The 26,220-nt window shown below is 43.6% G+C and overlaps 1 protein-coding gene across 10 annotated transcripts; it reads left to right on the forward strand.

Annotated features, from left to right (window-relative positions):
• The first annotated feature begins 1,288 nt into the window (after positions 1-1,288).
• ZNF133 (zinc finger protein 133) lies at positions 1,289-24,734 on the forward strand. 10 transcript variants are annotated; one of them, XM_032859244.1, is made up of 6 exons: positions 1,401-1,445; positions 2,729-2,901; positions 13,030-13,107; positions 20,281-20,407; positions 20,548-20,643; positions 22,803-24,734. In XM_032859244.1, exons 2-6 carry the CDS (start codon positions 2,824-2,826, stop codon positions 24,548-24,550), a joined length of 2,127 nt encoding a protein of 708 aa, XP_032715135.1. In that variant the 5' UTR covers positions 1,401-1,445; positions 2,729-2,823; the 3' UTR covers positions 24,551-24,734. The 10 variants fall into 10 exon arrangements, with proteins under 10 accessions (XP_032715144.1, XP_032715145.1, XP_032715138.1 ...); XM_032859250.1 differs by lacking the exon at positions 2,729-2,901 and having other exon boundaries at positions 1,321-1,445; XM_032859245.1 differs by lacking the exon at positions 13,030-13,107.
• The last annotated feature ends 1,486 nt before the right edge of the window (positions 24,735-26,220 follow it).

Raw genomic sequence — 26,220 nt, forward strand, 5'->3', positions numbered from 1 at the left:
AGCTCAGGCAGTCTCTTCTCCTGGAAGTCTTCCTTGTTTCCTCATATCTAAGGCTCCCAGGATCCCAGTCATCGCTGCCCTTGGCATACAGCAAGCATCGCTAGACACGTACACAGGGAAGGTCCCTGCACTGTTACTTTGAACCTCCATGGGTGTTAACAGCTAATTTCTTGGTGTTTAAGTCACGAGTGGGGCAGAGAAGAACCGTCGACAGAGGGCTCCAATTAAGACTAGGCTCTTCTCCAGAGCCAGGGATGAACTGAATTCACTATGAACAAGGCAGCGGGGCAAAAGAAGGGAATGAATTCATTTCCCAAAAGCTAAGAAGTAATTTTAGTCTTTTTTTCTCCCTAGTTCAGGCCACGTGGACGTTTTCTTGGGTCTTCCTAGAGAACTGAATTTCTCAAAGCCTGTCTGAGGAAGGTAAAGACAAGTGAGAGGGTGCCCGGCTGTAAACACCCTCCCACGACTGTAGTGGGGCTTATTCTCCAGCTTCTAGATTGGAGTGTTCCTGATGGGCGCCAACGCAACCCTGTTCGCAACCAGAGCCCGGAACAAAGATCCAAAAGCCAAGCCAAAGGCGGGCTCTATTCCAAGCTACGGTCAAAGAGTGAGGTTCCTGTTCCCCAGCAGACAAGTGAGAGTTTGCCCTAAACTCTGGGGACTCCAACAGAGGAAAAAGATCTCAGGGACGCCGCAGTGAATATTTCGGGTTGAGGGCGTGTGTTCAGAACCCGGGTCTACCTCGCACGAGATGGGAGACCTCAGGAAGACTGCTCTGGGTCTTTCAGCTTCGCTCTCTCCACGGACCTCAACACAGTTAAAAGGGCACGTGAGCGAGACGAGACCACGCCTACCGGTCGTTCACAAAACACCGGACAAGGTGGGCAACACCGCCACGGGAGAGCCGCAACCCCACCTCCCTACTGCTGCTGACCCCAGCCAATCCCAGAAGCCAAGCCGAACCTCCCCGTGATGCGTCATTTCCGCCGGTCCGTAGGCGGGCCAGCACCGGATGCGGAAGTCACTGCAGGGGGCAGTGGGGAGTGTAGTCTTTGAGGCGGAAGCGTTAGAGAAACGGTCACGGCAGGGCGAGAAGCTTCACCCGGGACCCTGTACATGTTTTGTGAACGTGGTTTAAAAAAATACCGAGGATCCAGGTGCCGCAGTGGTCATTCTCTAATGACCGGGGCACGTTACCCAGAATTGGCTCACTGGCAGGCCATTGGGAGCTGTGGGCTGTCAGTGCGCGTCTGGCTGCGCGGAGCATCCTGGGAGGTGTGGTCCCAGCGCCACGCCGAGGATGCTGGGTAGTGTAGTCCCGGCACCGTACAGAAGTAGGTCCCCAGCTGGTGGCTGGAGTGACCCCTTGTTCTTTGGTGGCGCTGGTGAGTGAGGCTCCCGCGGGATCCTTGCGGCAACTGTGCCCTTCCTGGCGCAGCAAGGTAGGTCCTAAAAGGCTGGTCTATGGGCTGAGGCTGGGGACGGTGCAGATGGCGGGGAGAGGAGGTAGTGGTGGAGACAAGCTGTCGTGGCTCAGGCCGTGCTCTCCCGGATGTCTTATTTTGGGAAGTGTGGGCGCGCATCTCCGAGGAACGTGGGTGAAGCTCAGCCGCAGAGCCCAGTGGTAGTGGGTCCTGGGCTTGGGCCTTTCGTCCAAGGGTTCCTGCGGGTGGGGACAGGTTCGGCCTTTGCGGAAATCGCGGTGTTGAGAGAGGGCTCGCTCATGTCACAACTCCCCAGGTTTGCGGAGAGTTCAGTAAGTAGGCTTTTGGGGGTTGTTATTTCCTAGGTTGTGGTGTGGGAGCCGTCCCTGGGGCCATGTGTCCGGGGTTTCGGTGGGTGGATGTTGATCGCCTCTTTTTTTTGGGTCCAGCTACCCCTCAGCTTTGCCGAGGCGGGGCGACAGGCTGGCTGGCTTGGCCAGACGGGCCCGATTTGCACTGGGTGTGGAGTGGCCATTTTGGCGCGATCCTACTCCCTCAGTTTGGCTGGTCGCCCCAGGGTTCCGGCCTTGGAGGAAGAGGTCGGGTTAGGGTGCACTAGGCAAGTTTTTCAGAGTCCCCAGGATCCTCGCTGACCACAGGAATCACAGATTCCCACACCTCTGGTGTGAACAGGCTTTGGCATTTGAAGGTCCATTTTAACTTTTTATGTTGGAGAAATTTCAGTCAGAAGTAGATAAAACTCCACAGACCCATTACTCAAATGGGTTATCACCTTATGACCGGTTTTGATTTCTTCCATGAGGGATACACTGAGAATCCTTAGAACCCACAGAGATTCGCCATCACCACCCTTACTGGTTAAGAATATGGCCTCTACAGCCAGATCTCATCCAGGCTGTCATAGCTGTGCCACCTTGGGCAAGAGACTGACCTCTCTGTGTCTTCGTTTTCTTATGTGTAAAATGAAGATAAGAAATTGTGCTTCACTGGGTGAGGAGGATGAGGTGGAACTCCTACAGAGCCTGGAACAGTCGCTGGTGTATATTTAGTGCGCTGGATAAGTACTATTCTTACTAAGAACAAAGGTGAGAGAGGATCAGCTCTGCTCATGCTCAGTGTCAACGGCATTTTAGGGCAGGCTGTGTTCCCAGAAAGCTACCCACAGTCTTGTCTTCTGTGATAGGTCCATTACTTTAAGGAGGAGGCCCTACCCTACTGGAACTTGAGGGTTTCCAGTAACTCTTCTGAACCTTTTTTTATTTTTGATCTGCCTTCTGTAGCCCCTGCCTGCCAAGAGAGGACTGCCTGGTGGGCAGAGAGAGGACTGCTGGGCTCCTGACAGTCCACCTTCAGGTGGGGACCCTTCCCCATTTGCATGCCAAACCTCAGTAGGTTTCCTTTGCTCAACTTAGATATCTTGTGCCCTACAGTGTCCCATCTGCATGAAAACAAGGTAACAGTTTTCACAAGGACTGTTCCTCAGACCTTGTGTCCTCATTTGTGACCCTCTTGATTTCTCCATGCCTCTCTGCTTCAGTAGAAACTCTGTTGATTGAGCTTAGATGCGAGCCCACTGCGGAGCATTCCTGGATTCCAGTGTGTCCTTGTCAGCAGCAGAACACATATGATCAGGACTCTTGGGCTCTCAGGCTGCATCGTGACTGTCCAGCTGTCCTGCTGGATTAGGTACCTCATCTTTTGAGTCACTGATCAAATACCTGGCACCTGGCTAGGCTAAGCGGATGATGGAGTGTGAAGACACGTATTGTTGTCATTGCTGGTTGGAAGGGACATTCGGGGGTGGGGGAGAGGTGGCTGATTGGAAAGGCATGGGGAGGGCGTTGTTGGAATGAGCCCTAAATGACAAGTTGATGAGGGTGGCCTTGTTCTGAGGGCAGGGGGGAGCAGAGCAGTGGCAGGATTTCCCACTCCAGGTATGGCTCTTTGTCTCCTTTCCATTAGAGCTGAGCTTGAAAAAATTGCCTCTGCTGCTGTCTTCATGTCTGTCCTTCATTCATCTCTTAAACATTCCACTGAGGCCTTTTCAGCTCTACCCACTGAAAAACATTATCATCGAGGGTGGGCATCGTGTGGCTAATGCCACAGTCAGTTCTCTGCAACATTTTACGTTGTTGCATCGTACTTCCTTCTCTTTAAAAAATCCTTTCATGTCGTGGCTCCTGGTTTCCAGGTTTTCCTCCTACCTCATAGGCTGCTCCTCCTGTCCCTCTCCCAGCTTCTCTTGTCCCAAATCCCCACTGCTCTTGGACCTCTCATCTTCTCCAGGCACACCGTCTCTGTGGTGGCCCCATCTCCTCTCAAGGTCTTAAATGCCATCTCTCTGAGGTTCAGCCTAGACCTAGGCCTTTCACCCCAGATTCCAGTCTCACACTGTCTACTTAGAATTTCCTCATGGATATATGTCGTTGGCATCCCAAACCTAATGTGTCCAACAACAAACTCTGATCCCCTCCCCCAAACATGCTCCACCCCAAAAGAATATAGAGCACTTTCTCAGAGAGCTTAGCTCTCATAGGGAGCAGAGACATGACATCTCCTTCCTTCAGATTGCTCAGGCTCAAAACCTTGGAGTCATTCTTAACTTTCATACCCCATCCCCAGTAAGCAAATCTGGGCCCTTAACAATCTCCAACCTCTGCTGCTTCCGTCGTGGCCAAAACCACCACCATGTCTCCTGGCTCACCTGGGTGATCATAGCCCTTGAGTGATCTCTTTGCATCTTCCTTCATCCCCCTAACATATATTAGCCAGTACAGCAACCAGAGGGATCCTTTAAAATGTCAATCAGATCACGTTATGCATTTGCTCAAAACCTTCTAGTTGCTTCTTATCTCAGGCAGAGTCAGACCCAGTATCCTACAAAGCTGCATTTGCTCTCCCCCCATGTGGAAATGAACTTTCTCCCACTCAGTCTCAAACACAGCACACCAGCCACAGTGAACTCTGTACTTTGACCGGGTGCTGGCTCTTGTCTGCGACGCTCAGCATACCAAACCCAGTGAACTGGCTCTTTTCAAAGCTACCCACTTGGCTCACTGCTTCACAGGCTTTAGATGTTAACTCCGTCACCTTTTCAGAGAGCCCATGCCTAACCACTATTTAAAATTCTAATCACCCCGGGCGCCTGGGTGGTTCAGTGGGTTAAGCCTCTGCCTTCGGCTCAGGTCATGATCTCAGGGTCCTGGGATCGAGCCCCGCATCGGGCTCTCTGCTCAGTGGAGAGCCTGCTTCCCCCTCTCTCTCCGCCTGCCTCTCTGCCTCCTTGTGATCTCTGTCAAATAAATAAAATCTTTTTTAAAAATAAATAAATAAATAAATAAAAATAAAATTCTAATCCCCCCAATTAAATAAATGACTAAATAAATAAATTTTTAAAATTCCCAAAGCCCACCCTGCTTCTCTTAACTTTTCTCCTTCCCTCCTATATTGGTCTTCATCTCACTCATCACTTCCTGGTGTACTGTGTGTTTTACTCATTAATTTAGTATGCTTGTCTTCCTTCTCTGGACGATATTTTTTGTCTTTGTTCACTTTTGTATCCCCAGTGTCTAAAATAGTGTCTATCATACAGTAGAAGCTTAATAAATATTTTACTGACTGAATGAATGACCCAGCCATATATAGATAGACCTAATTCTGGGAAGAATGGATGAGGCTGAGTGGGTTGCTGGGAGAGGGTCTGCAGACCCTACCAGGAGGATCCCTGGCCATTGTCCTTCTCCCCCAGCGGGTACGGGAGTGGGGAGGAATTGAGAGGGTTCTCAGAGGGAGAATCAGTTGGCCTTGGTAACGGGCTTTCTGTGGCAAGTGGGGAAGTAGGCCTGGTGCCTGAGTAGGGCACGTGGGCAAGAGGGAAGGTGCTTCTGTCATTAAGAAAGTTAAGGGAGAAGGCTTGGCATGTCTGGAAGGGTTCTGATTGTTGATTGCTACAGGACAAACCACCCCAAAATTTAGTGGCTTGAAAGAATTGGCATGTTATAATTTCTCACAATTCTTTGGGTTTACTGGGATCAGCTTTGTGGTTCTTCTGCTATGTGTGTTATAGATCTGACTGTGGCCACAGTCCCTTGGGGCCTTGCTTGGGTTAGAACTTCAGAGATGGTTCCCTCATATATGTGGCCCTTTCTGAGTTGGCTAGAAGGCTGGGATCAGCTGGGACAGCTGGGCCTCACTCTCTCCATGTAGTATCAGGGCCTCTGTCTCTGCATGATTTCTTCGGCAGAGAGGTTGAAGTTCTGACATGGTTATCTTGGGCCTCCCTATATCGTAAGTTCTCTGGTCTTCTTAAGACATAAATCTGTAACTGACAGAGTGTCACTTGGGCCACGTTGATTGGGCAAAACAGCAGCAAGGCCAACCTGAAGGAGCTCCCGGTGTTTGAAGCTGGAATAATTTCAGCAGCCAAATAGTCATGATATTCTATTATAACCCGTGGGATAAGATGTGAATCCATACCAATATAAAGAATTGAATAAATTTAAAGAATAAGGAGAAGGGATAGCTCTTGCTTACAAAACAATTAATTAATTTAGAATTAAAAAGAAAGATAGAACCTCGTCATTTGGTAAATACCACCGAGTGGACATTTGAAGAGAATCAGGGTATTTGTATAATCTCAAAGTATCTCTCCCAAGATATTTATTAATTGTAAAAACCCAGCTGACATCGCCTTAACCAAGTGATCAAGATCAAGGTTAATATCATCAGTAATGAGGCAGAACAGTATCATCAACCCCTTGATGCAGTGCACTGAAAAGGACATGACATCACTTCTGAGATAATCTAGCCAGAAATGAACTAACCTCCTTCTAATCATGAAAAAAACATCTGACAAGCCCAAAATTGAGGGATATCCTTCAGAAGTGTCAAGTTCACGAAAGACAAGAAAAGACAGGAACTGTCACAGATTGGAGGAAATTAAACATACCTGGCAACTAAATACAATATGGGAACTTCATTTGAATCCTGGACCAGAAAAAGGACATTAGAGGAGAAACTGACAACATTTGATTAAGTACTGTGGCTTAGTCAATGCCAATTTCCTGCTTTTGATCATTGTACTATGGTTTTCTAAGATGTTAACATTAGAGAAAGCTGGGTGAAGGTTATATGAGAAATGATATTTTTGCAACTTCTGTGTAAGACTAAAATTAGTTCAAAATAAAAAGTTTTGAAAATCCATCAATCTTATATTCTTGAGTTGTTTTCTTTTTTAATAAGGAATGGGTGTTGAGTTTTGTCAGAATATTTCAGCATACATAAAAACACTTGATTTTTCTCTTCAGATCTGTTGATTAAATGGTGTATTATAGTAATGGATTTCCTAATATTATACCAGTCTTGAATTTCTGGGAATCCCACTTTGTCTTGGTGAAATATTTTCTTATTATCATGTTGGGAGTCTCTTAGCTGATATTTCTAGAATTTTGCTTCAGTATTCATAAGTGATACGAATTTTCAGTTTTTTAAACCGCCATCAAGTTTAGATATCAACATTAGAGTTGCTTTATAAAAAGAATAAGGACATTCCCTCCATTTTTCAGTGCTCTGGGACAGTGTTCAGAGCATTGGGACTCTCTAGTTTGAAAGTTTGGTGAAATTCCCTTGTGATCATCTAGGTTCAGTTACATTTCCTTAGAAGTTATGCATTTCATCTAGGCATACACATTTTTTGTAGAGGTTTGAAAAATATTCTTATATGACTTTTTAAAAAATGTGTTTTAGTGATTCAGTAGTTGTTTCCCCTTTGTTGTTTCTTATTTTCAATATTTATGTTTTCTCTTTTCTTGAGTTAGCCATGTTTCACGAATTCACAGAAATGGGATGTCACTTATTATGCTTTTTTCTGTTCATTTCTTTTTATCTTTATTAAAATACCTAAAGCAGTACATTTCCCTCACCTCACTGTTTCAAATGAATCCCACACATCCACAGTGTTTTTGTTATTATTTTTTAAAATTTTTTAAAGGTTTTATTTATTTATTTGACACAGAGAGATCACAAGTAGGCAGAGAGGCAGGCAGAGATAGAAGGGAAAGCAGGCTCCCTGCTAAGCAGAGAGCCCGATGCGGGACTCAGTCCCAGGACCCTGAGATCATGACCTGAGCAGAAGGCAGAGGCTTAACCCACTGAGCCACCCAGGTGCCCCTCGTTATTATTTTTAGAAATCTGTGACTTCATTTGTGTTTTCCCTCTAACTCCCACCTGATGCAACATTCAGTAAACCTTTTCTACTTTCCCCTTCCCTTGTCTCTTCTCCCTTTTTAGTGGCATTTCTACTTGATGAGGACACATGCCATATACCATTAGTATATATTTTTCTGCTCTCTTACCCTACACGGTGGTCAGTTTTAGTGGTCTGTTTTTTAGCTGGTTTCCCCTGTCCTGATCATATTTAATGTTCATCTTCCAGCAGATTCCTCACAAAGAGCTCATGGCTATAGAATTCCCCAAGCTCTTGCATGTGTAAAAGTGGTTTCCTAGAGGCCTCTTACTTGAAGAATCCCTTGGGTGAATATGAAATCTTTGGGTCATAATGTCTTTCCTTTTAAGTTTCTGGTAAATGTAGCTCTGCTGTTGCCTTGCTTTTGAATGACGGTTCCCAGAACAAAAATATCTGTTGTAGTCCCTGCTTTCAGTTCTTTTGGGATATCCCCAGAAGTGGAATTGGTAGATTATATGATGATTCTGTTCTTAATTTTTTGAACACCACTATATTCTCTGTAGTGACCACACCATTTTGTATTCTGAGCAGTGCATGAGGGTTGATGATTTTGATAATTCTGATGGAAGTCTGGTATATTTTTTGCCTAGGATCACTTAGGATTCTTGTTCTTAAAGGTCTGATAGCTTTTCTAGTAGATATCTTGGAAGGGGGTTGTTGTGAATAAATTTCCTGGTACTGTGTAGGTCCTTCGTATTCAGGTCATTTATTCTTGAACTTTTCTTGGACTATAGTTTTAAATATTATTTCCTTTTTTTGTTTTTTTCAGGAACTACAATGATATGGGTGATACTCTTTTGGGGGGGGGGTCTGATTTCCATTTCAACCACTTTCTCCTAGACCGTCCTTTATTTCATTTTTTTTCTCTTAAGTGGTTTTCCTGCTACACTTCAATGCCCATCCTGTTTTCATTTCAATCTATTTGTGTCTGTCTTGTAACTTTGTTTCATTTCTTTCTGAAATTCAGTCAACACTCATTTTGTTTCTTTATTATTTTGCCCGTTTCTGTTTAGCTTTTGAATTTTGTTTCCAGTTTTATTGAAATATAATTGACATGTAACATTGTGTTAATTTAAGGTCTGCAACATAATGACCTAATACATGTATTTGTTGGGAAAGGATTATCCCAGTAGGTTTAAGTCTATCCATTTCCTCAACATAGTTACAAATTTGAATTTTTGATTCAAGATGATTTCTCCTTATGTTTGAGGATACTGAATTCAGCTTATAGTGTTTTGTTGTGACTTTTTTTCTGTCACTATTTTTTCTCTTTCCTTTTTTTTTTTTTTCTTTTTCCTTTTTGTTTTTGTTTGTAGAATTTTCTTTAGCTGAACTTTGGATTCTCATTTTCTGTTTTGGTTTTCTATAGAGGAGGACTGCATATCTGCATTTCTGTAGACAACTGTCAGATTCTGGTGTTTTTGAAGTTTCCTAGTTCAGGGAGACTCTCCTGTTGGTGTAACTAGTATGATTTCTTTGCTGGATTGCAGGAGGAGAAGAGATTATATGTTCTTTTTTAAAGTTCTGTTCTGTTTTGCAGGACCCTGTATTTCCCCCCTTGCTTATTTTTCCCTTTACCTTGGAGTTTCCAAAAGGTGCCTTTTCCTTGCTTGTAACCTAACCCCCTTTTCCCCTGGAGCTTCCCCTTTCCAGGACTTTCTGTGCTCATTCTGCCTACGCTTTTAAAGTCCCATCCCTGTAGTAAGTGCTCTGACCTATCAGTACACCTTTTCAGCATTTTCTCATGTATGGTAGCTTTATTATTATTTTTTTTTTCTGATGGTTGTTTTCTATCAACTTTAAATCATCTCTTAGTTCCTCTCTTCTCTCTTTCATTAGTTTTCCTCCCTGAGCTGCTCTTCTACTCTCTGATGGCTTAATGTTGGAAGTATAGGAGATACATCACTGGTTTCGTGTTTTATGCTTTTTATAACATTTTTTTTTATTTTTTGCTTTTTAAATTTAATTTATTTATTTGAGATAGAACGAGAGTGAGAGAGAGAGAGTGAGAGCACAAGCATGGAGAGCAGAAGGCAGAGGGAGAAGCAGACTCCCTACGGAGGAGGGAACCCAATGCAGGGCTCAATCCCAGGACTTGAGGATGACAACCTGAGCCAAAGGCAGACGCCCAACCAACTGAGCCACTCAGGCACCTCTCTTTGTTGCTTTTTTAAAAATAGATAATTTATTCACAGGTAATTTGAATTTAGAATGTCCTCTGTCAAGGTATGCTCAAAGGATGTATGTTTTGTGTAAATGACCTGTGTTTCAGTAGAGGCTTATCTAAGGTATTTAGCAATCTTTGACATGATTGGGCTCAAGCTTTAAACTCAGTCTCACCTATGAACAGTAGCACACGCCTGCACAGCTCTGTTCACCTTCCATCCATTGTTAACCACTTGAGCTTTTTGTTGTCTTGCCTTCTGCATTCAGCCAAAGTATTCAGCCGACTTTAGGAGGTGCTTGTGTGTAGATCTGAGGCTCCATCCTTAGTTGCTCCCACTTTTCTAGGATTTCGCCATTCAGTTTCCAGGAAGTCGGTAAGCCACAGACTCTTGATCAGTTGTTCCTCATGTGCCACTTGGACTAGGGAGTGCCCTCCGGTGAAAAATGAGTTAAATACAGGTCTCACACTGGGTGTGTCCCTTCTTTCAAGGTTGTCCCCCTTTCGGTTACATGCTGCTTTTGGATACGGTATCTTCAAATAGTTGTTTTTTATGTTTTCACTAGGGTGTATAGTTATTAGTAAGAGGGTTAGTTTGATACAAGCTGTTCTCAGTATCAGAATCTACTGTTACTGTTTTAATGTACTGTTTCTTGTTCTTTTAAAAAACATTTTCTTCTCTTTTTTCTCAGTTTTGTTTGTTTTCCTACTTTCTGGAGTAGAAGGCAAGTGAAAACGGTTGTTTTAATGCAGTACTTTGACAGTTCAGAAACTGTCATTTTCCTTTTGTGGTTTCTTATTTTCAGTATTTATGTTTTCTCTTAAGATAGCTGTGTTTATTTCACTAATTTTTTAAGAAATTAGGATTTCCCTTATTACACTTTTTTCTGTTCATTAATTTCTGTTTTTATCTTTATTAAAATATCTAAAGCTGTACATTTCCCTTACCTCACTGTTTCAAATGAATCCCACACATCCACGGTGTTTTCTGTTATTTTTAGAAATTCTGTGACTTCATTTGTGTTTTCCCTCTAACTCCCACCTAATGCAACCTTCAGTAAACCTTCTCTACTTTCCCCTTCCCTTGTCTCTTCTTCCATTTTAGTGGCATTTCTACTTGATGAGGACACATGCCATATACCATTAGTAGATATTTTTCTTCCCTGCTCTCTTACCCACAGTGTAGTGCTAGATCTAAGGTTATGTATCTTAAATGCTCAATATCAGTTCTTTAGCTGATTTCCCCTGTCCTGTCTTATGTTTAATATTCATCTTCCAGTAGATTCTTCACAAAAAGCTCATGGCTATAGAATTCCCCAAGCTCTTCCATGTGTTTCCTGTAGGCCTCTTACCTGAAGACTCCCTTGGATGAATCAAGTGTTATCAAAAGTGTGGAAAGGCGCAGTTATATATGGCCGTTATGTGGTCATATAACGGCCATATATGTGGCCGTTATATGTGGCATTGTGAGCTGGTCGGCCTTTGGAGGGCAGTTTGGCAGTGTAAGCATATGTTCAATATTAAGCCCAGTAATTCCACTCCGTTAGCACTCATATGGAAAGACTGATGTGTTTGCAGAAAGGTATTGCTTATAACCTTTTGATTGGCGATAAATACAACAGTCTGTTCATTGACAGAGGAATACTTTGTTAAATAGAATGTGGTCGGCTGATGGACATAGTATAACAGTTATTAAAAAGAATGGAATTAAAAAAAATTTTTTTTAAATAAGAAGAATGGAGTTAGGTCTGTGAGTACTGGTGTACACATAGCCCCAAGATATTTAATGCAAATAAGTCAGAATACAGATGGGTTTTACTTATAGGAAAGTAAAATTGTTTACACATGTACCTAAATACAAATGAAAATGAAGAGAAAAAAAAATGATAAAGAGCACTCATGAAATAGTTAAGAGCAGTTACCCAGGTGTGAGCTGGGGCAGAGTCCAGAAAGAGAACTAAACTTTCTCCTTTATTATCTTCAAACTACTCTAGATTCTTTCTAACAATAACAGAGATGTTAATCACATGTAGAATTAAATAGAATGAAATTAAACCACAAAAATAAATTTCCTGAAAAATGTTTTTTTGACTTCCCTTATGAGTGATTTGCCACTTTATTTCATTCTTTCTTGACCACTTCGTCCAAGTCTTAATATTTATTTAACCTGAGTTGTCATAATTTGTTATTTAAGATTGTTAATTCATTCCTGCCAGTTTCTGTCCTTGGTTGTTGCTTTTGATTCCACAATATTTTGTTCTCAACACAATGTTTTTTCTATCCTGGCTATCCAATGAAAAACTTACCCCCTTTTTTTTTTTTTGAAAAATCTTTTTTACTGAAAAATCTCAATTATTAAAGAAACAACAGCATAATTACCATCCTTATGTACATCATCTTGATTTTATGCTTCTTAACATTTTATTGTATTGCAAAAGTTTTTTTGCTGGTTAAGAGTTTTAAACTAACTTTTTATTAATGGAAGAATTTCAGACATGTTCAAAAGCAGCAGCAATAGTATAATAAAGCCCCAGCTTTAACAGTCATCACCATGTTACAGTCTCGTTTCATGTTTTTGTCTCATTTTTTCTGAAATGTTTTTAATAATTTCCCTCTATAAATACTTCAATATGTATTTCTTTGAAAAACAACTAGAATGCCATTTTCACAACCCCTCAAATTCATAATGCTGCATTTAACATTATCTACTGCCAAGTAAATGGCCTCAAAAATGTCCTTTTAGGGACACCTGGGTGGCTTAGTCGGTTAAGCCACTGCCTTCAGCTCAGGTCATGATCCCAGGGTCCTGCGATCGAGTCCCGCATCGGGCTCCTTGCTTGGCAGGGAGCCTGCTTCTCTCTCCGCCTCTGCCTGCCACTCTGCCTGCTTGTGCTCACGCGCTCTCTCTCACTCTCTCTCTCTGACAAATAAATAAATAAATAAAATCTATAAAAAAAAATGTCCTTTTACATTCAACTTGTTGTGATCAGGAGTTTGGAACTGAACTTGTTGAAGGCCTGGCTTTCTGGACCTTTTTCCAGGGCCCTAGTTGAGAATCAGCCTGGCAACATTCCCCATCATACCACCCGTCCCCCAACTGAGGCAGGTCTTGCCTCACTCATGGGGAGAGCATTTCCACCTGACACGCTTTCATTTCTGTTTTCCTTACCCAGATCTGCCTTCTGAGATATCAGCCTTCTTTAGGGATACCAGGAAAAATGGCCACAGGGTCCCGGAAAGCCAGGGTAATGGTGAGTGTTTTCTGTATTTCCACACTGGCTGTTTCAGAGTAGACACATTTTCTTATCCTGGCTGTCTTGTTGGTACCTGGCAGAGTCTAGCTCTAGTCCTGGAGGTTTGACTTATCTTACCTGAAGCCTGTTCCACCTGTGACTTAAGTCACTCACCAAGTGGCTGACTCTAAGCAACAAAAGTTTGTATAGGAGAGAGTCCTATTCCCTTGTTCAGCTTTAAAACTTTTTTACAAGCTGAGAGTGATATCAGGGAAAATAATGAAGTAGGAAGCACCAGGAATCTGTCTCCCTACCTAGGCAACAATTTTATTGGCAAAATCTTTCTGATGTAACTATTTTGGAACTCTGGAGTCTAGTTGAATGGTTACAGCTTCCAGAGGAAGGTTTGGAACAGTCGGTTCCAGCCCTTAGTGCAGTACCCATCACCCACCCCATCCCTGTGGCCGAAAGCCATGCGTCTATTCCTGAAGCAGTTTGCACACAGCTTGTGGAGTCAGCCTGGGCAGTTAAGGACCTTGTCCTCCAAATATTGAGGATCTGTGTTCTGATTTACGATTGCTGCTTCTCATACAAAAATGAGCCACCATTGTTACAACTCCCACTGGCTGAAGTACAAAATTTAAAGAACCAGATCCTGGGAAGTTTCTTCCCCTTTATTTTTTCCCATTTCGCCTTTTTTATCAAGACATTTCAGGACTCAAACATCCAAAACAACTGCATATATAGGGGATTTAGAAAGTTACCATGCATACCCATGGAAAGGCAAAGGATCAGAGAAGCATAAGAAAGACCTGAGAAAACCCTAAGTTTACACCTCAGGCTGAATCCCAGCACAGACAGCCTACACAATTTTAAAACCCAGTAGATACTGGGGAGTGTGAGTTCCAGAGTTGCCATATTATAAGATTCAGATACCCAATTTTCCACAAAAAATCAGGATGCATACAAAAAAAGAGGACAGTATAGTCCATTCAGAGGAAAACATAAATCAATAGAAACTATCCCTGATAAAAGCCAGGTGGTGGGACTTCCTAGACAAGGACTTTAAAACAGATGTCTTAGAGATTCTCTGAGCCAAAGGAAGACATGAACAAAATCAAGAAAATTATGTTAGGACAAAATGGAAATAGAAATAAAGAGACTGAAGATATAAAAAGCAACTAAGAAGCTCAACAAACTCCAAGTAGGATAAAGTGTCAAAAAGATCCACACCACAATACAGTGTAACCAAGCACTTGGAAAGCCAAAGGCAACAGAGAATCTTGAAAACAGCAAGAGAGAAGCAATTTGTCACATACAAAGGGTCCTCTAAAATCTATCAGCAGATTTCTTTTTTTTTTTTTAAAGATTTTATTTATTTATTTGACAGAGAGAGATCACAAGTAGACACAGAGGCAGGCAGAGAGAGAGAGAGAGAGGGAAGCAAATTCCCTGCTGAGCAGAGAGCCCGATGCGGGACTCGATCCCAGGACCCCGAGATCATGACCTGAGCCGAAGGCAGCGGCTTAACCCACTGAGCCACCCAGGCGCCCCTATCAGCAGATTTCTAATCAGTAACTTTGGAAGCCAGAAGACAATGGGTTGGTATATTCTGTGCTGAAAGAAAAAATTGTCAACCAGGAATTCCATATCCAGCGAAACTGTCCTTCAAAAAAGTAAAAGGGAGAAATTAAGACGTTCCCAGAAAAAGAAAAGGTCATATAGTTTGCAGCCACCAGACTTGCCTTGCAAGATATGCTAATGGGAGTCTTTGAGGTTGCAATGAAAGGTACTAAAGAGTTACTTGCTGTTATAGGGAGAAATAAAATTCTGCAGGTAAATAAGTCAGCAGTTATATAAGCTAGTGTTATTATCACTTTGGTTTACTACACTTTTTGTTTTCTGCATGATTTAAGAGATTAATGCCTTAAAGAAAACACAATTGTGAGTCTATATTTTGGGACACAACGCATAGAGATGTAATTTTATGACTTGAATAACTGACGAGGTAAAGGCAGCACTATATAGGAGAATTGTGTATACTATAGAAGTTAAGCTGATATCAGTTCAAATTAGGGTGTTACAACTTTAGGATATTAAATGTAATCAATGTGATAACTCTAATGAAAAGAGAGTTAGAGTATACACAAAAGGATATGAAGGGGTATCTGGGTGGCTCAGTAGGTTAAGTGTCGTGCTCTTGATTTTAGCACAGGTCATGATCTCAGAGTTGAGATCAAGCCCCATGAGGGACTCTGCTGGGCTGGGCATGGAGCCTGCTTGAGATATTCTCTCTCTTACCCTTCCCTCTTAAAAAAAAAAAAAAGAAAGAAAGAAAAGTAAAAGAAAAAGATGTCCAGGAAACAACATAGTTCTGCAACTTAAAAATCTAGAAAAGAACAAACTAAACCTAAGGTAACAGAGGAAGGAAATAGTCAAGATTAGAACAAAGTTAGAGGATAGAAAAATAACAGAGAAAATCAAAGAACCAAAAAGTTTACCAAAATTAACGAAACTTTTAGCTAGTTTGATTGAGAAAACAAAAAGTCTTAGATTACTAAAATCAAAAATGAACTGGGGCATTACTACTGATTCTACAGAAATAAGGGGGATTATACAAGAGAGTTATAAACTACTGTGCCTCAACAAACCAGATGGCCTAGATGAAATGTACAGCTTCTTAGAAGCAAAAAACACGTGGGTGGCTCAGTTGTTTAAGCATCTGCCTTTGTCTTGGGTCATGATCCCAAGTCCGACACCAGAATCTGTGTTCTGCAGGGAGTCTGCTTCTCCCTCTGCCCCTCCCCTTACTCCTTCTCTCAAGTAAAGAAATAAAATTTTTTTAAAAAGAAACAAAAAACCTCAGGACAGAATCATTAAGAAATAGAAATTCTTGATAGACTAATAAGGAGATTGAATCAGTAATTAAAAGCTCCCAACAAAGAACAGCCCTGGAACAATCCTGGACCTGACGTTTTCACTGGTGAATTTTATCATGCATTTAAAGAAAAAAATGGCAATTCTCAAACATTCCCCCTCCCATCCTGAACATGAAGAAGGAACACTGCCTAGCGAATTCTGTGAGGTCTTGATACCAAAACCAGACAAAGACAGTAAAGAAAATTAGAGGCCAGTATCCCTTGTGAATACTGGTGCAAAAATTCTCAACGTAATACTAACAAACCAAATTCAGCATATTAAAAGAATTATACAGTTTTCTGCACTAGTAAAAAATTTCTATACACTGTATGGAATTGCACAGCATATTAAAAGAATCCCACTGACCAAGTGGGACTTAGTCCTAGAATGCTAGGATGGTTCAACATGTGAAATCACTAAATATATACCACATTGACAGATGAAGGGTAAAAACCCTATGTTCATCTGAACTGTTGCAGAAGGTATTTGATAATATCCAGCACTTTTATGATAAAAACACTCAATAAACTACGAATAGAAGGAAACTACTTCAACCTAATAAAGGCCGTATATGAAAAACTCACAGCTAACATACTCCGTGGTGAAAGACTATAAGATTTTTCTGTAAGATCAAATATGACAGATACACCCATTTCTGCCACTTCTGCTGAACACAGTATTGGAAGTTCTAACCAGAGTAAGTAGGCAAGAATAGTTAAAAAAAAAAAAAAAAGGTAGGGGCGCCTGGGTGGCTCAGTGGGTTAAGCCGCTGCCTTCGGCTCAGGTCATGATCTCGGAGTCCTGGGATCGAGTCCCGCATCGGGCTCTCTGCTCAGCAGGGAGCCTGCTTCCTCCTCTCTCTCTGCCTGCCTCTCTGCCTGCTTGTGATCTCTCTATCAAATAAATAAATAAAATCTTTAAAAAAAAAGGCATTTTAATTAGAAAGGAAGAAGTAAAATTATGTTTGCAAATCACATGACTGTATGTATATGTAGAAAAGTTGCCAGATACACACACTCAAAAAACCTACTAGAACTAATACACAAATTCAACAAAATAGCAGGATACAAAATGGACACACAAAAATCAGCTGCATTTTTACAACACTAACAATGGACAATCTGAAGAGAAACTAAGAAAATTCTACTTCCAGTACCATCAAAAATAATAAGATACTTTTTAAAAAACTTAAGGAGGTGAAAAATTTGTACATTGAAAAATACAAGACCTTGCTGAAATAATTAAAGCAATGGAAAGACACCATGTTTGTGGATGGAAATTTTAATACTGCTAAGATGATCCAAATCAATTCAGTGTAATCCCTACCAAAATCCCAATGACTTTTTTCCCCCAGAAATAGAACTCTTCATCTTAAAATTCATATGAAATCTCAAGGGACTCTGAATAGCCAAAACAAACTTGAAAGAGAACAAACATGGAGGGCTCACAGTTCTTGATTTCAAAATTTACTACAAAGGTACAGTCATCCAAGCTGTGTGGTACTGGGATAAAGACAGAATTACAGAGTAATGGAATAGACCACAGAGCCCAGAAATAAACCCTCATGTATATATGGTCAAATGATTTGGGACAAGAGTGCCAAGACCATTCAGTGTGGAAACAACCCTATCTAATAGATAGTCCTGGGAAACTGTGTGCATACATGCAATAGAATGTAGTTGGACCCATACCTCATATCATACACAAAAATGAACTAAAAATGGATCAAAAACCTAAACAGATAGGAACTGAAACTATGAAACTCTTAGAAAAAAATAGAAGGAAAGCTTCATGAAATTGGATTTAGTGTTGAGTTCTTGGATATTACACCAAAAGCCCAGGCAACAAAAGAAGAAATAGATAAACTGGTCTTCACCAAAATGTATAACTTCTGTGCAAATATATTTGCAAATGACTTGTCTGATAAATGATCTGAGAAGTGACTAATATTCAGAATATATAAAGAAGCATAACCCAACAAAAATAGAAACACCTCAATTCAGTGGACAAAGAAAAGAACTTGAATAGATATTTATGCAAAGAAGTTATCTAAATGGCAAATAAGCATGTGAAAAGATGATCATCATCACTAATCATTAGAGAAATGCAATTAAGTCCACAATGAGATACCACTTTATACCCATCAGAAGGCTGTTAACAAACAACAACAAAACAGAAAGCAACAAGTGTTGGTGAGAATGTGGAGAAATTAGAACCCTTTTGCATCACTAGTGGAGTTGTAAAATGATGCAGTTGCTGGGGAACACAGTGATTCCTGAAAAAAAAAAAAAAATGAATGTGACATTACCATTTGGTCTTGTAATTCTACTTCTGGGTATATACCCCCAAAGAATTGAAAGCAGGGACTCAAACAGCTCATTATACACCAATTTGCAAGGTAGTATTGTTCACAGTCGTTAAAAAGTGAATACAAACCAGATGTCCATCAATGGATGAATGGTGTATACATAAAATCAAATGTTTTTTAGTCTCAAAGAGAGAGGAAATTCTGAGTTCATGCTTCCAAAGGAATGAACCTTGAAATTAGCCTGACACAAAAGGGCAGATACTGTATAAGTCCACATATTTGTACTTTGTAGAATAATCACATTCGTAGAGATGGAAACTAAAATGGTTGGTACCAGAGTTTGGGAGGAGGAGGGGTTATTATTTAATGGTTACAGTTTCAGCACGCGATGATGAACAAGTGGAGATGGATAGCCGTGATGGTTGTACAACTATGTGAATGTACTTAAGGCTACGAAAGTATACACTTAAAATGTACTTAAATGTACACTTGAAACAGTAAAAATAGTAAAATAATTGTTAGGTATATTTTACAATAAAAATTAAAAATCTGTAGGCTGCTACATTCCACCCCTTCTGTATTCTACCTTTTATTCCTCCTGGTTGTCCTCCCTGTTCACGTGGTGGCTTCCTCTCTTCCTTTGCTCACAGTGTCATCTTCTCTGCTCCCCACATGCTTCATCTGGAATACCTAACACTCCCTCTTCTCACTTCTGTGCATCTTAAGAGAAGTTCCTGGGGCTGACTCAGGACCCTTTTCCTGATGTCTGCATTTCACAGTGCCCTCCATTTTGAAATAGAGTTAAGCAGATGAGTAAAACTGGGCAGGAGGGTGAGAATGAATGTAGAGATAAATTTGTGGGTTGAGTGGCCAAGAAGGTCCACCCTGAGCATCCACAGTGTGGGACCATAAATTTAATATATTGTCTACATTTCACTGGTTGACCGCAGAGGTGGACGCCAGACCCAGACAGTATGCTCAAGTCCATGCTCTTCACTGCTCCCCACTTGTGCCTCTCAGACCCACGGAGGCCAAGGGACCATGGCATTTAGGGAAAGGACTGAGTTATAGTTAGGCTTTGCCGTTATTGAGTTTATGAACCCCAGTCATTCAGATGCTTCATTCAGTACTAACATGATTGATATATTACTTAATTTTCTAAATTCTTAAAATTCAAAAGTCTGTTATGTTTGTGCTTTTGTTTAATTTTTATATGTTGCTTGCTCTTCTGTCTGCCTAGATTTGAAGTTCCTGAAAGTTAGGGACTCTTTTTTGCACAAACTCTTCACACAGCCCACCCACGATCTTGACTGTAGATTCACAGTGTTGTTGGCTGGCTGGCAACAGAGGTTTAAAGGTCTTGGAACACATGGCATCAGGGTCACAATGAAAGGCAGAATCCCCCTCCCTTTTTTCTAAGGTTTATTTATTTTTAAAGATTTGCTTGTTTTATTTTGAGAGGGACCTCACAGGTGTGCACACACGAGTGCAGGGAGGGGCAGAGAGAGAGGGAGAGAGAGAATCCCATGCAGGCTCCACGCCCAACAAGGCCTGATACGGGCTCGATCTCACAACTCTGAGATTATGACCTGATGTGAAATCAGGAGCTGGACGCTTAACTGACTGAGCCACCTAGGCGCCCCTAAGGGTTATTTATTTATTTGAGAGACTGAGACAGACACAGACAGAGAGGGTGCACAAGCAGGGGGAGGCGCAGAAGGAGAGAGAGAGAGAGAATCTCAGACAGACTCCCTGCTGACCGAGGAGCCTGATGTGGGGCTCGATCCCATGACCCGAGCTGAAATCAAGAGTCAGAGGCTTAACTGACTGAGTCACAATGTGCCCCAAAGACAGAATCTTGATAGCTCACCTGCCTCCTGCCGGGCAGCCTTCTCCCTTCCCCTCAGCCTGAGTCGTGGGTGAGGCTGGCTCCCCAGTGAGCAGGGCTCTGTATTCTGTTACAGGCACACATGGCCTTCAGAGATGTGGCTGTGGATTTCAGCCAGGAAGAGTGGATGCTGCTGAGCCCTGCTCAGAGATCCCTGTACAGGGAGGTGATGCTGGAGAACTACAGCAACCTGGTCTCCCTGGGTAAGCCCTGGAATCTCTAAGGACTCACATTCTTGCTGCTGGGTGTTTCAGGCTATGCTTGAAGCAGCCATGTTGCTTTCTGAGTTGGCCGTTGTGCCCCTCACCTACAGCCACCTTGTTTTTTCCTTTCCTGTGAACAGGAATTCCATTTTCTAAGCCAAAACTTATCATCCAGCTGGAGCAAGGGAAAGAAACCTGGAGAGAGGAGAGAACGTGCCCACCAGCCACCTGTCCAGGTGAGTGGGGAGTGCTGAGCAAACAGAGCCTAGGGCTGCGGGCAGCTGTGTGTGGGAGAAAGGAGGCATCACTCCGGTGCTGGAGAGGGCAACTCTTCTGACCTCCTACGCTGTGGTTATTGTTGCCTGGCATGGCCTCCCTTCTAGACCTTCATCCTTCACCCAGCCCTGCGGGCAGGGCTTTCCTGGTGTCTCTCATCTCCGTCTGCCACTAGAAGTCTTTCTTCCTCCCACTGGGTTTGCCCTCTTTCCCTCACTCAGATCTCTTCCACAGTCATGGGCTTCTTTTTTCTTTTTTTCTTTTTTTTTTCTTTTTAAAGATTTATGTGAGAGAGATAGCAAACGAGAGAATGAGAGAGAGAGAGTGTGTGCGCACAAGCAGTGGGGGCAGAGGCAGAGGGAGAAGCAGACTCCCTGCTGAGCAGGGAGCCCAACTCGGGACTCAGTCCCAGGACCCTGAGATCATGACCTGAGCCAAAAGCAGACGCTTAACCGACTGAGCCACCCAGGTGCCCTCGTGGGCTTCTTTCTGTTACTGTATTTTAAAAAGACTGAGCAAGAAAGTAAGAAAAAAACCCAGTAAGCTACAGAAAGGAGACAAGCTTGCAGATGCCACCCTCTCTTTAAGACCTCATGTGGCTTCTCCACGCGTACACATCCTCGCTGTCTCTGCCTCCTCTTGGAAGGATGCTACTCACATTGTATGAGGGCTCTACCCTCATGACCTTTTTAACCTGAATTACCTCTTAATTAAGGTTTACCTTAATTACCTCTTTAAAGGCCCCGTCTCCAAATACAATAACACTCTGTATTGAATACTGGAATATAGATGTGTATACAGTTGGTTTTTAAAAGTTCACTTTATTGGGGTGCCTGGGTGGCTCATTCATTAAGCGTCTACCTTCGGCTTAGGTCCTGATCCCAGGGTCCTGGGATCGTGCCCCTCATCAGGCTCCCTGCTCAGCAGGAAGCCTGCTTCTCCTTCTCCCCGTACATGTGTTCCCTCTCTCGCTGTGTCTGTCTCTGTCAAATAAATAAGTAAATAAAATCTTTTAAAAAAGTTCATTGATCAAGAAAATCGTGTTCAGGTTGGTCCTACAATCACTACGTGGTATCTCAAATTGTTAGGTCATTTATTGCCTTCAGGAGACTAAAACCAGCTGTGATAAAACAATACACTCAGTGTTAGCATCTTCTGCACATGAGATTCGATAAGAAGGAATTTCTGCTTCTGTGCTGATTTCTGGGAAGATTTTTGTTTAGATTAATTATGGAAATTAACAGAGCTTAAACTGGTCAGGGGACCCAGGAGGGAACCTCTTTAAGGGAGTAGAGGACTATACTGGGTTTGTGTCATCCATTGCTGAAAACCTGTGGCCTCGTAGAAATTCTGGCCCAAAGTCATCCTCTAATAAATACGTGCTGGTGAGTGGAGGAATTCCAGGCATCTCACACAAGATCTCTTCAACCATCTTTGTGCTGCCTCCTACAACTAGGGGTTCTCCATTCTGAATGACTGTTCTCTCTGTCTGTCCCTTTGTTCTCAGAGGGAAATAGGGAAAGACCTGACACTTCCATACAGGTCCTCTGGTCAGATCTCTGTCAGTCAGTGAAAATACTTGCGGACACGGTTTCTGTCATGTGCGTGGTGGTGAGGAGACGGTTGCAGTAGCTGGGGAGTACTCTCGCTTAGTGGCCCTATTTAAAAGAGCTGAAACTGTCTGTGGTGATTTTTGCAGCTGGCTACATGGGAGAGGCTTGGGAATGGATTTTCTGGGTTGTAATGGAAGAGGCTGGAAAAGCATTTCATTTAAAGGAAGTCTTGAGACAAACCATAAGAGACTCTTAATCTCAGGAAACATATTGAGGGTTGCTGGAGGGGAAGGGGCGGGAGGGATGGGGTGACTGGATGATGGACATTGGGGAGGGTATGTGCCATGGTGAGCACTGTGAATTGTGTAAGACCTGTACCCCTGAAACAATTAATACATTATATGTTAATAAATAAATAATATTTTTAAAATGAATTCTTGATTGGGTAGCTGTCAAGTTTTCAGCATTTTGAAGAGCAGGGAATTGGGTCCCACAGCAGACTGGGCAGACTTCCTCAGGCTGCCCCACTGAGTCTCAGTTCTAACTCTGACTTTATCCCTCTGCAGCAGAACCAAAGCCGGAACTCCACCTCTGTCCTTTCTGCCCTTCGGATTTTTCCAGTCAGAAATTCCACATGCAGCACATGCTGTGTAATCATCCACCATGGGTCTTCACGTGCCTCTGTGCAGAAACTCACGTCGAGCCAGGGGATCCGTGCCCAGTGGACCCGAAGCAGCAGCAACAAGCCTCAGATCGAGAGCCGTGGAGTGATAAAGCAGAAGGTCAAGAGACAGAAGTCGCCAAGCCTTTGTTTGGCAAGACAAAGAGGAGGACTTCGGGGACATTCTCTAGGCCACCCCAAAGGCAGTCAGTCAGCTCTAGGAGTGGCATCAGAGGCATGGAGATAGAGGCCAGCCCCACTCCGACGGGGAACCCCGAGGAAGCAGACAGACTGTTGAAGAGGATAGAAGTCTTGGGCTTTGGAACGGTCAACTGCAGAGAGTGTGGACTGGGCTTCAGCAAGATGACAAACCTGCTCAGTCACCAGAGGATTCACTCCGGGGAGAAGCCATATGTGTGTGGGGTGTGTGAGAAGGGCTTCAGCCTGAAGAAGAGCCTCGCCAGGCACCAGAAGGCCCACTCGGGGGAGAAACCGATTACGTGCAGGGAGTGCGGCCGCGGATTTAACCGGAAGTCAACGCTTATCATCCACGAGAGGACACACTCAGGCGAGAAGCCCTACATGTGCAGTGAGTGCGGGCGAGGCTTCAGTCAGAAGTCAAACCTCATTATACACCGGAGGACACACTCGGGGGAGAAGCCCTACGTGTGTCGGGAGTGTGGGAAGGGCTTTAGCCAGAAGTCTGCTGTCGTTAGACACCAGAGGACACACTTAGAGGAGAAGACCATCGTGTGCAGTGACTGCGGACTAGGCTTCAGTGACCGGTCGAATCTCATCTCACACCAGAGAACACACTCCGGGGAGAAGCCTTATGCCTGCAAGGAGTGTGGGCGCTGCTTTAGGCAGAGGACGACCCTGGTCAACCACCAGAGGACACACTCCAAAGAGAAGCCTTACGTGTGTGGAGTGTGTGGGCACAGCTTTAGCCAGAACTCAACCCTCATCTCACACAGGCGGACACACACCGGTGAGAAGCCTTACGTGTGCGGGGTATGTGGGCGTGGCTTTAGTCTGAAGTCACACCTCAACAGACACCAGAACATACACTCAGGGGATAAGCCCATCGTGTGCAAGGATTGTGGGCGAGGCTTCAGCCAGCAGTCAAATCTCATCAGACACCAGAGGACACACTCAGGGGAAAAGCCCATGGTGTGTGAGGAGTGCGGGCGAGGCTTTAGCCAGAAGTCAAACCTCGTAGCACACCAGAGGACACACTCAGGGGAAAAGCCATACGTGTGCAGGGAGTGTGGACGGGGCTTCAGTCACCAGGCGGGTCTCATCAGGCACAAGAGGAAGCACTCGAGGGAGAAGCCTTACATGTGCAGACAGTGCGGACTGGGCTTTAGCAACAAGTCAGCTTTAATCACACACAAACGGGCACATTCAGAAGAGAAGCCATGTGTGTGCCGAGAGTGTGGCCAAGACTCTATCCAGAAGGCACACCTCCTCTTACATCAGGTGACACACCAGGGGGAGAAGCCTTACATGTGCAAGACGTGTGGCCAAGGCTTCAGCCACAAGTCGCACCTCAGCAGACACAGGAGGATGAAATCTGTCCACTACAAACCGCCACTCCAGCCTGACTCTGAGGCCTGTACAGGACAATCTCCTGACCTCTTACACTCTCTTTGAGAGTGAACGTGGTAGCAAGGACTAAATAAATCATCAAAATTGTGACACTTCCATGAAATGGAGTAGAGAAGTGCATTCTGGGGGCAGTCAGAGGACATTTGACTTAGTTCACTTTCTCCACACTAAGTCTTCATGTTTTGGGGCCTTTTGTTCTAATAAACATTGCTTCTTTACGAATCTGTAACCTTGACTACATACCTCATTCACTCATCTGTAAAGATAAGGGACAAGGAGTGGTACAGATAGCTGGAATTCTCTAAGGCCACTCTTCCACAAGAATTCAATTCCTTGGAAGACAGGAACCTCTGAGTCACTAGAATATTTACTGGAAAGTCTGGTCCTTGGTAGAGGGGGGAAATGGAGGAATTGTATTCAGGGATTTCAGGTAAAGAGAGGGAATCTTCTAGGTTTCTTCCCAAAAGCATGGCCTCCTCTAGCAGATCCACTTCGATTTATAGCTACCCTCTTCCCTTGACATCTGTGATGGCCCCCTTTCTCACTTCTCTCTTCCTAGCTCTGAAATGTCTCTGCTCTTGCCTTTGCTGAATCATTCCCTAATCACATTAAATGCTTTTTCTCAGGCTTTATTTAGTTCCTGGTCCTTCCACCATGGAGACCCTCCAACAGTACATTGTAACACTCCAGTCCCTCGGACCTGGAGTCTTTCAGCTGTGACCAACCAGTTTCTTCATCTCAGAGCCTGGGGTCTCCAGTCACGTTCCTGTCAGACCACCAGAAACATGGAGGATCTCCAGCCACCCCAGCCACACCATCTCACTGGCACTCCAGTGATATAATGGCCTTTAATAACCACATGCTCCCCTCAGTCCTCCAGTAACAGGGAAAAGACTCTTGGAGCCACTCCCCCAAATCAGTCCTGGAATACCAGGGTTTAGGACCTACAGTCATGTTGGGGCGCCTGGGTGGCTCAGTGTGTTAAAGCCTCTGCCTTCGGCTCAGGTCATTATCTCTGGGTCCGGGATTGAGTCCCGCATCGGGCTCTCTGCTCAGCAGGGAGCCTGCTTCCCCCCTCTCTCTCTGCCTGCCTCTCTCCCTACTTGTGATTTCTGTCTGTCAAATAAATAAATAAAATCTTTAGAAAAAAAAGAACTTACAGTCATGTTCCTCAGCTTTCCATCCCAGGCCCAGTCCCCATGCCAGCCATCCAGGAACTGGTCCAAGGTCCTTTAGCCACACACCATCAGCAGTTCTCCAATTGCAAGTTTAAAGATATTCAGCCATATTTAAAGACTCCTAACCATACTTTCACAGTGTTCCAGTCCAAAGTCCATTTGCTCAAAAAAATGACCTTTAAGGTAAAGACCCATCTCAAGGACGCAGCTGTAAAACACCCCCCCCCCTTTTTTTAAAGGCAGACTGCCACGCGCAGCGCCTCACTTGGATGTATCTGGAGTCTTGGAAGCTTGACTACCCTATGTTCTCCTACAAAGGGACCTTGAGAGCTTGTTTGGAGGTTCTAGCAGGGGAGCACAGCTACTCATATACCCTTGACCGAAGAACAGCCCTCTCCTCTATCGGGGAAGGTCGTCCTCTTCGACTGAGCATGCAGCTTTGGGAGGGACACACATGGAGCAGTGAGGGGGGGAGAGGACCCACCTAGCCAGCCAGAGCAGCTGAGTCAGCTCTGGCAATCAGTGGGGTGACAGATG

Source organism: Lontra canadensis, unplaced genomic scaffold (genome assembly GCF_010015895.1).
Source record: "Lontra canadensis isolate GAN:19392208 unplaced genomic scaffold, GSC_riverotter_1.0 scaffold16, whole genome shotgun sequence".
Lineage (NCBI taxonomy): Eukaryota > Metazoa > Chordata > Mammalia > Carnivora > Mustelidae > Lontra > Lontra canadensis.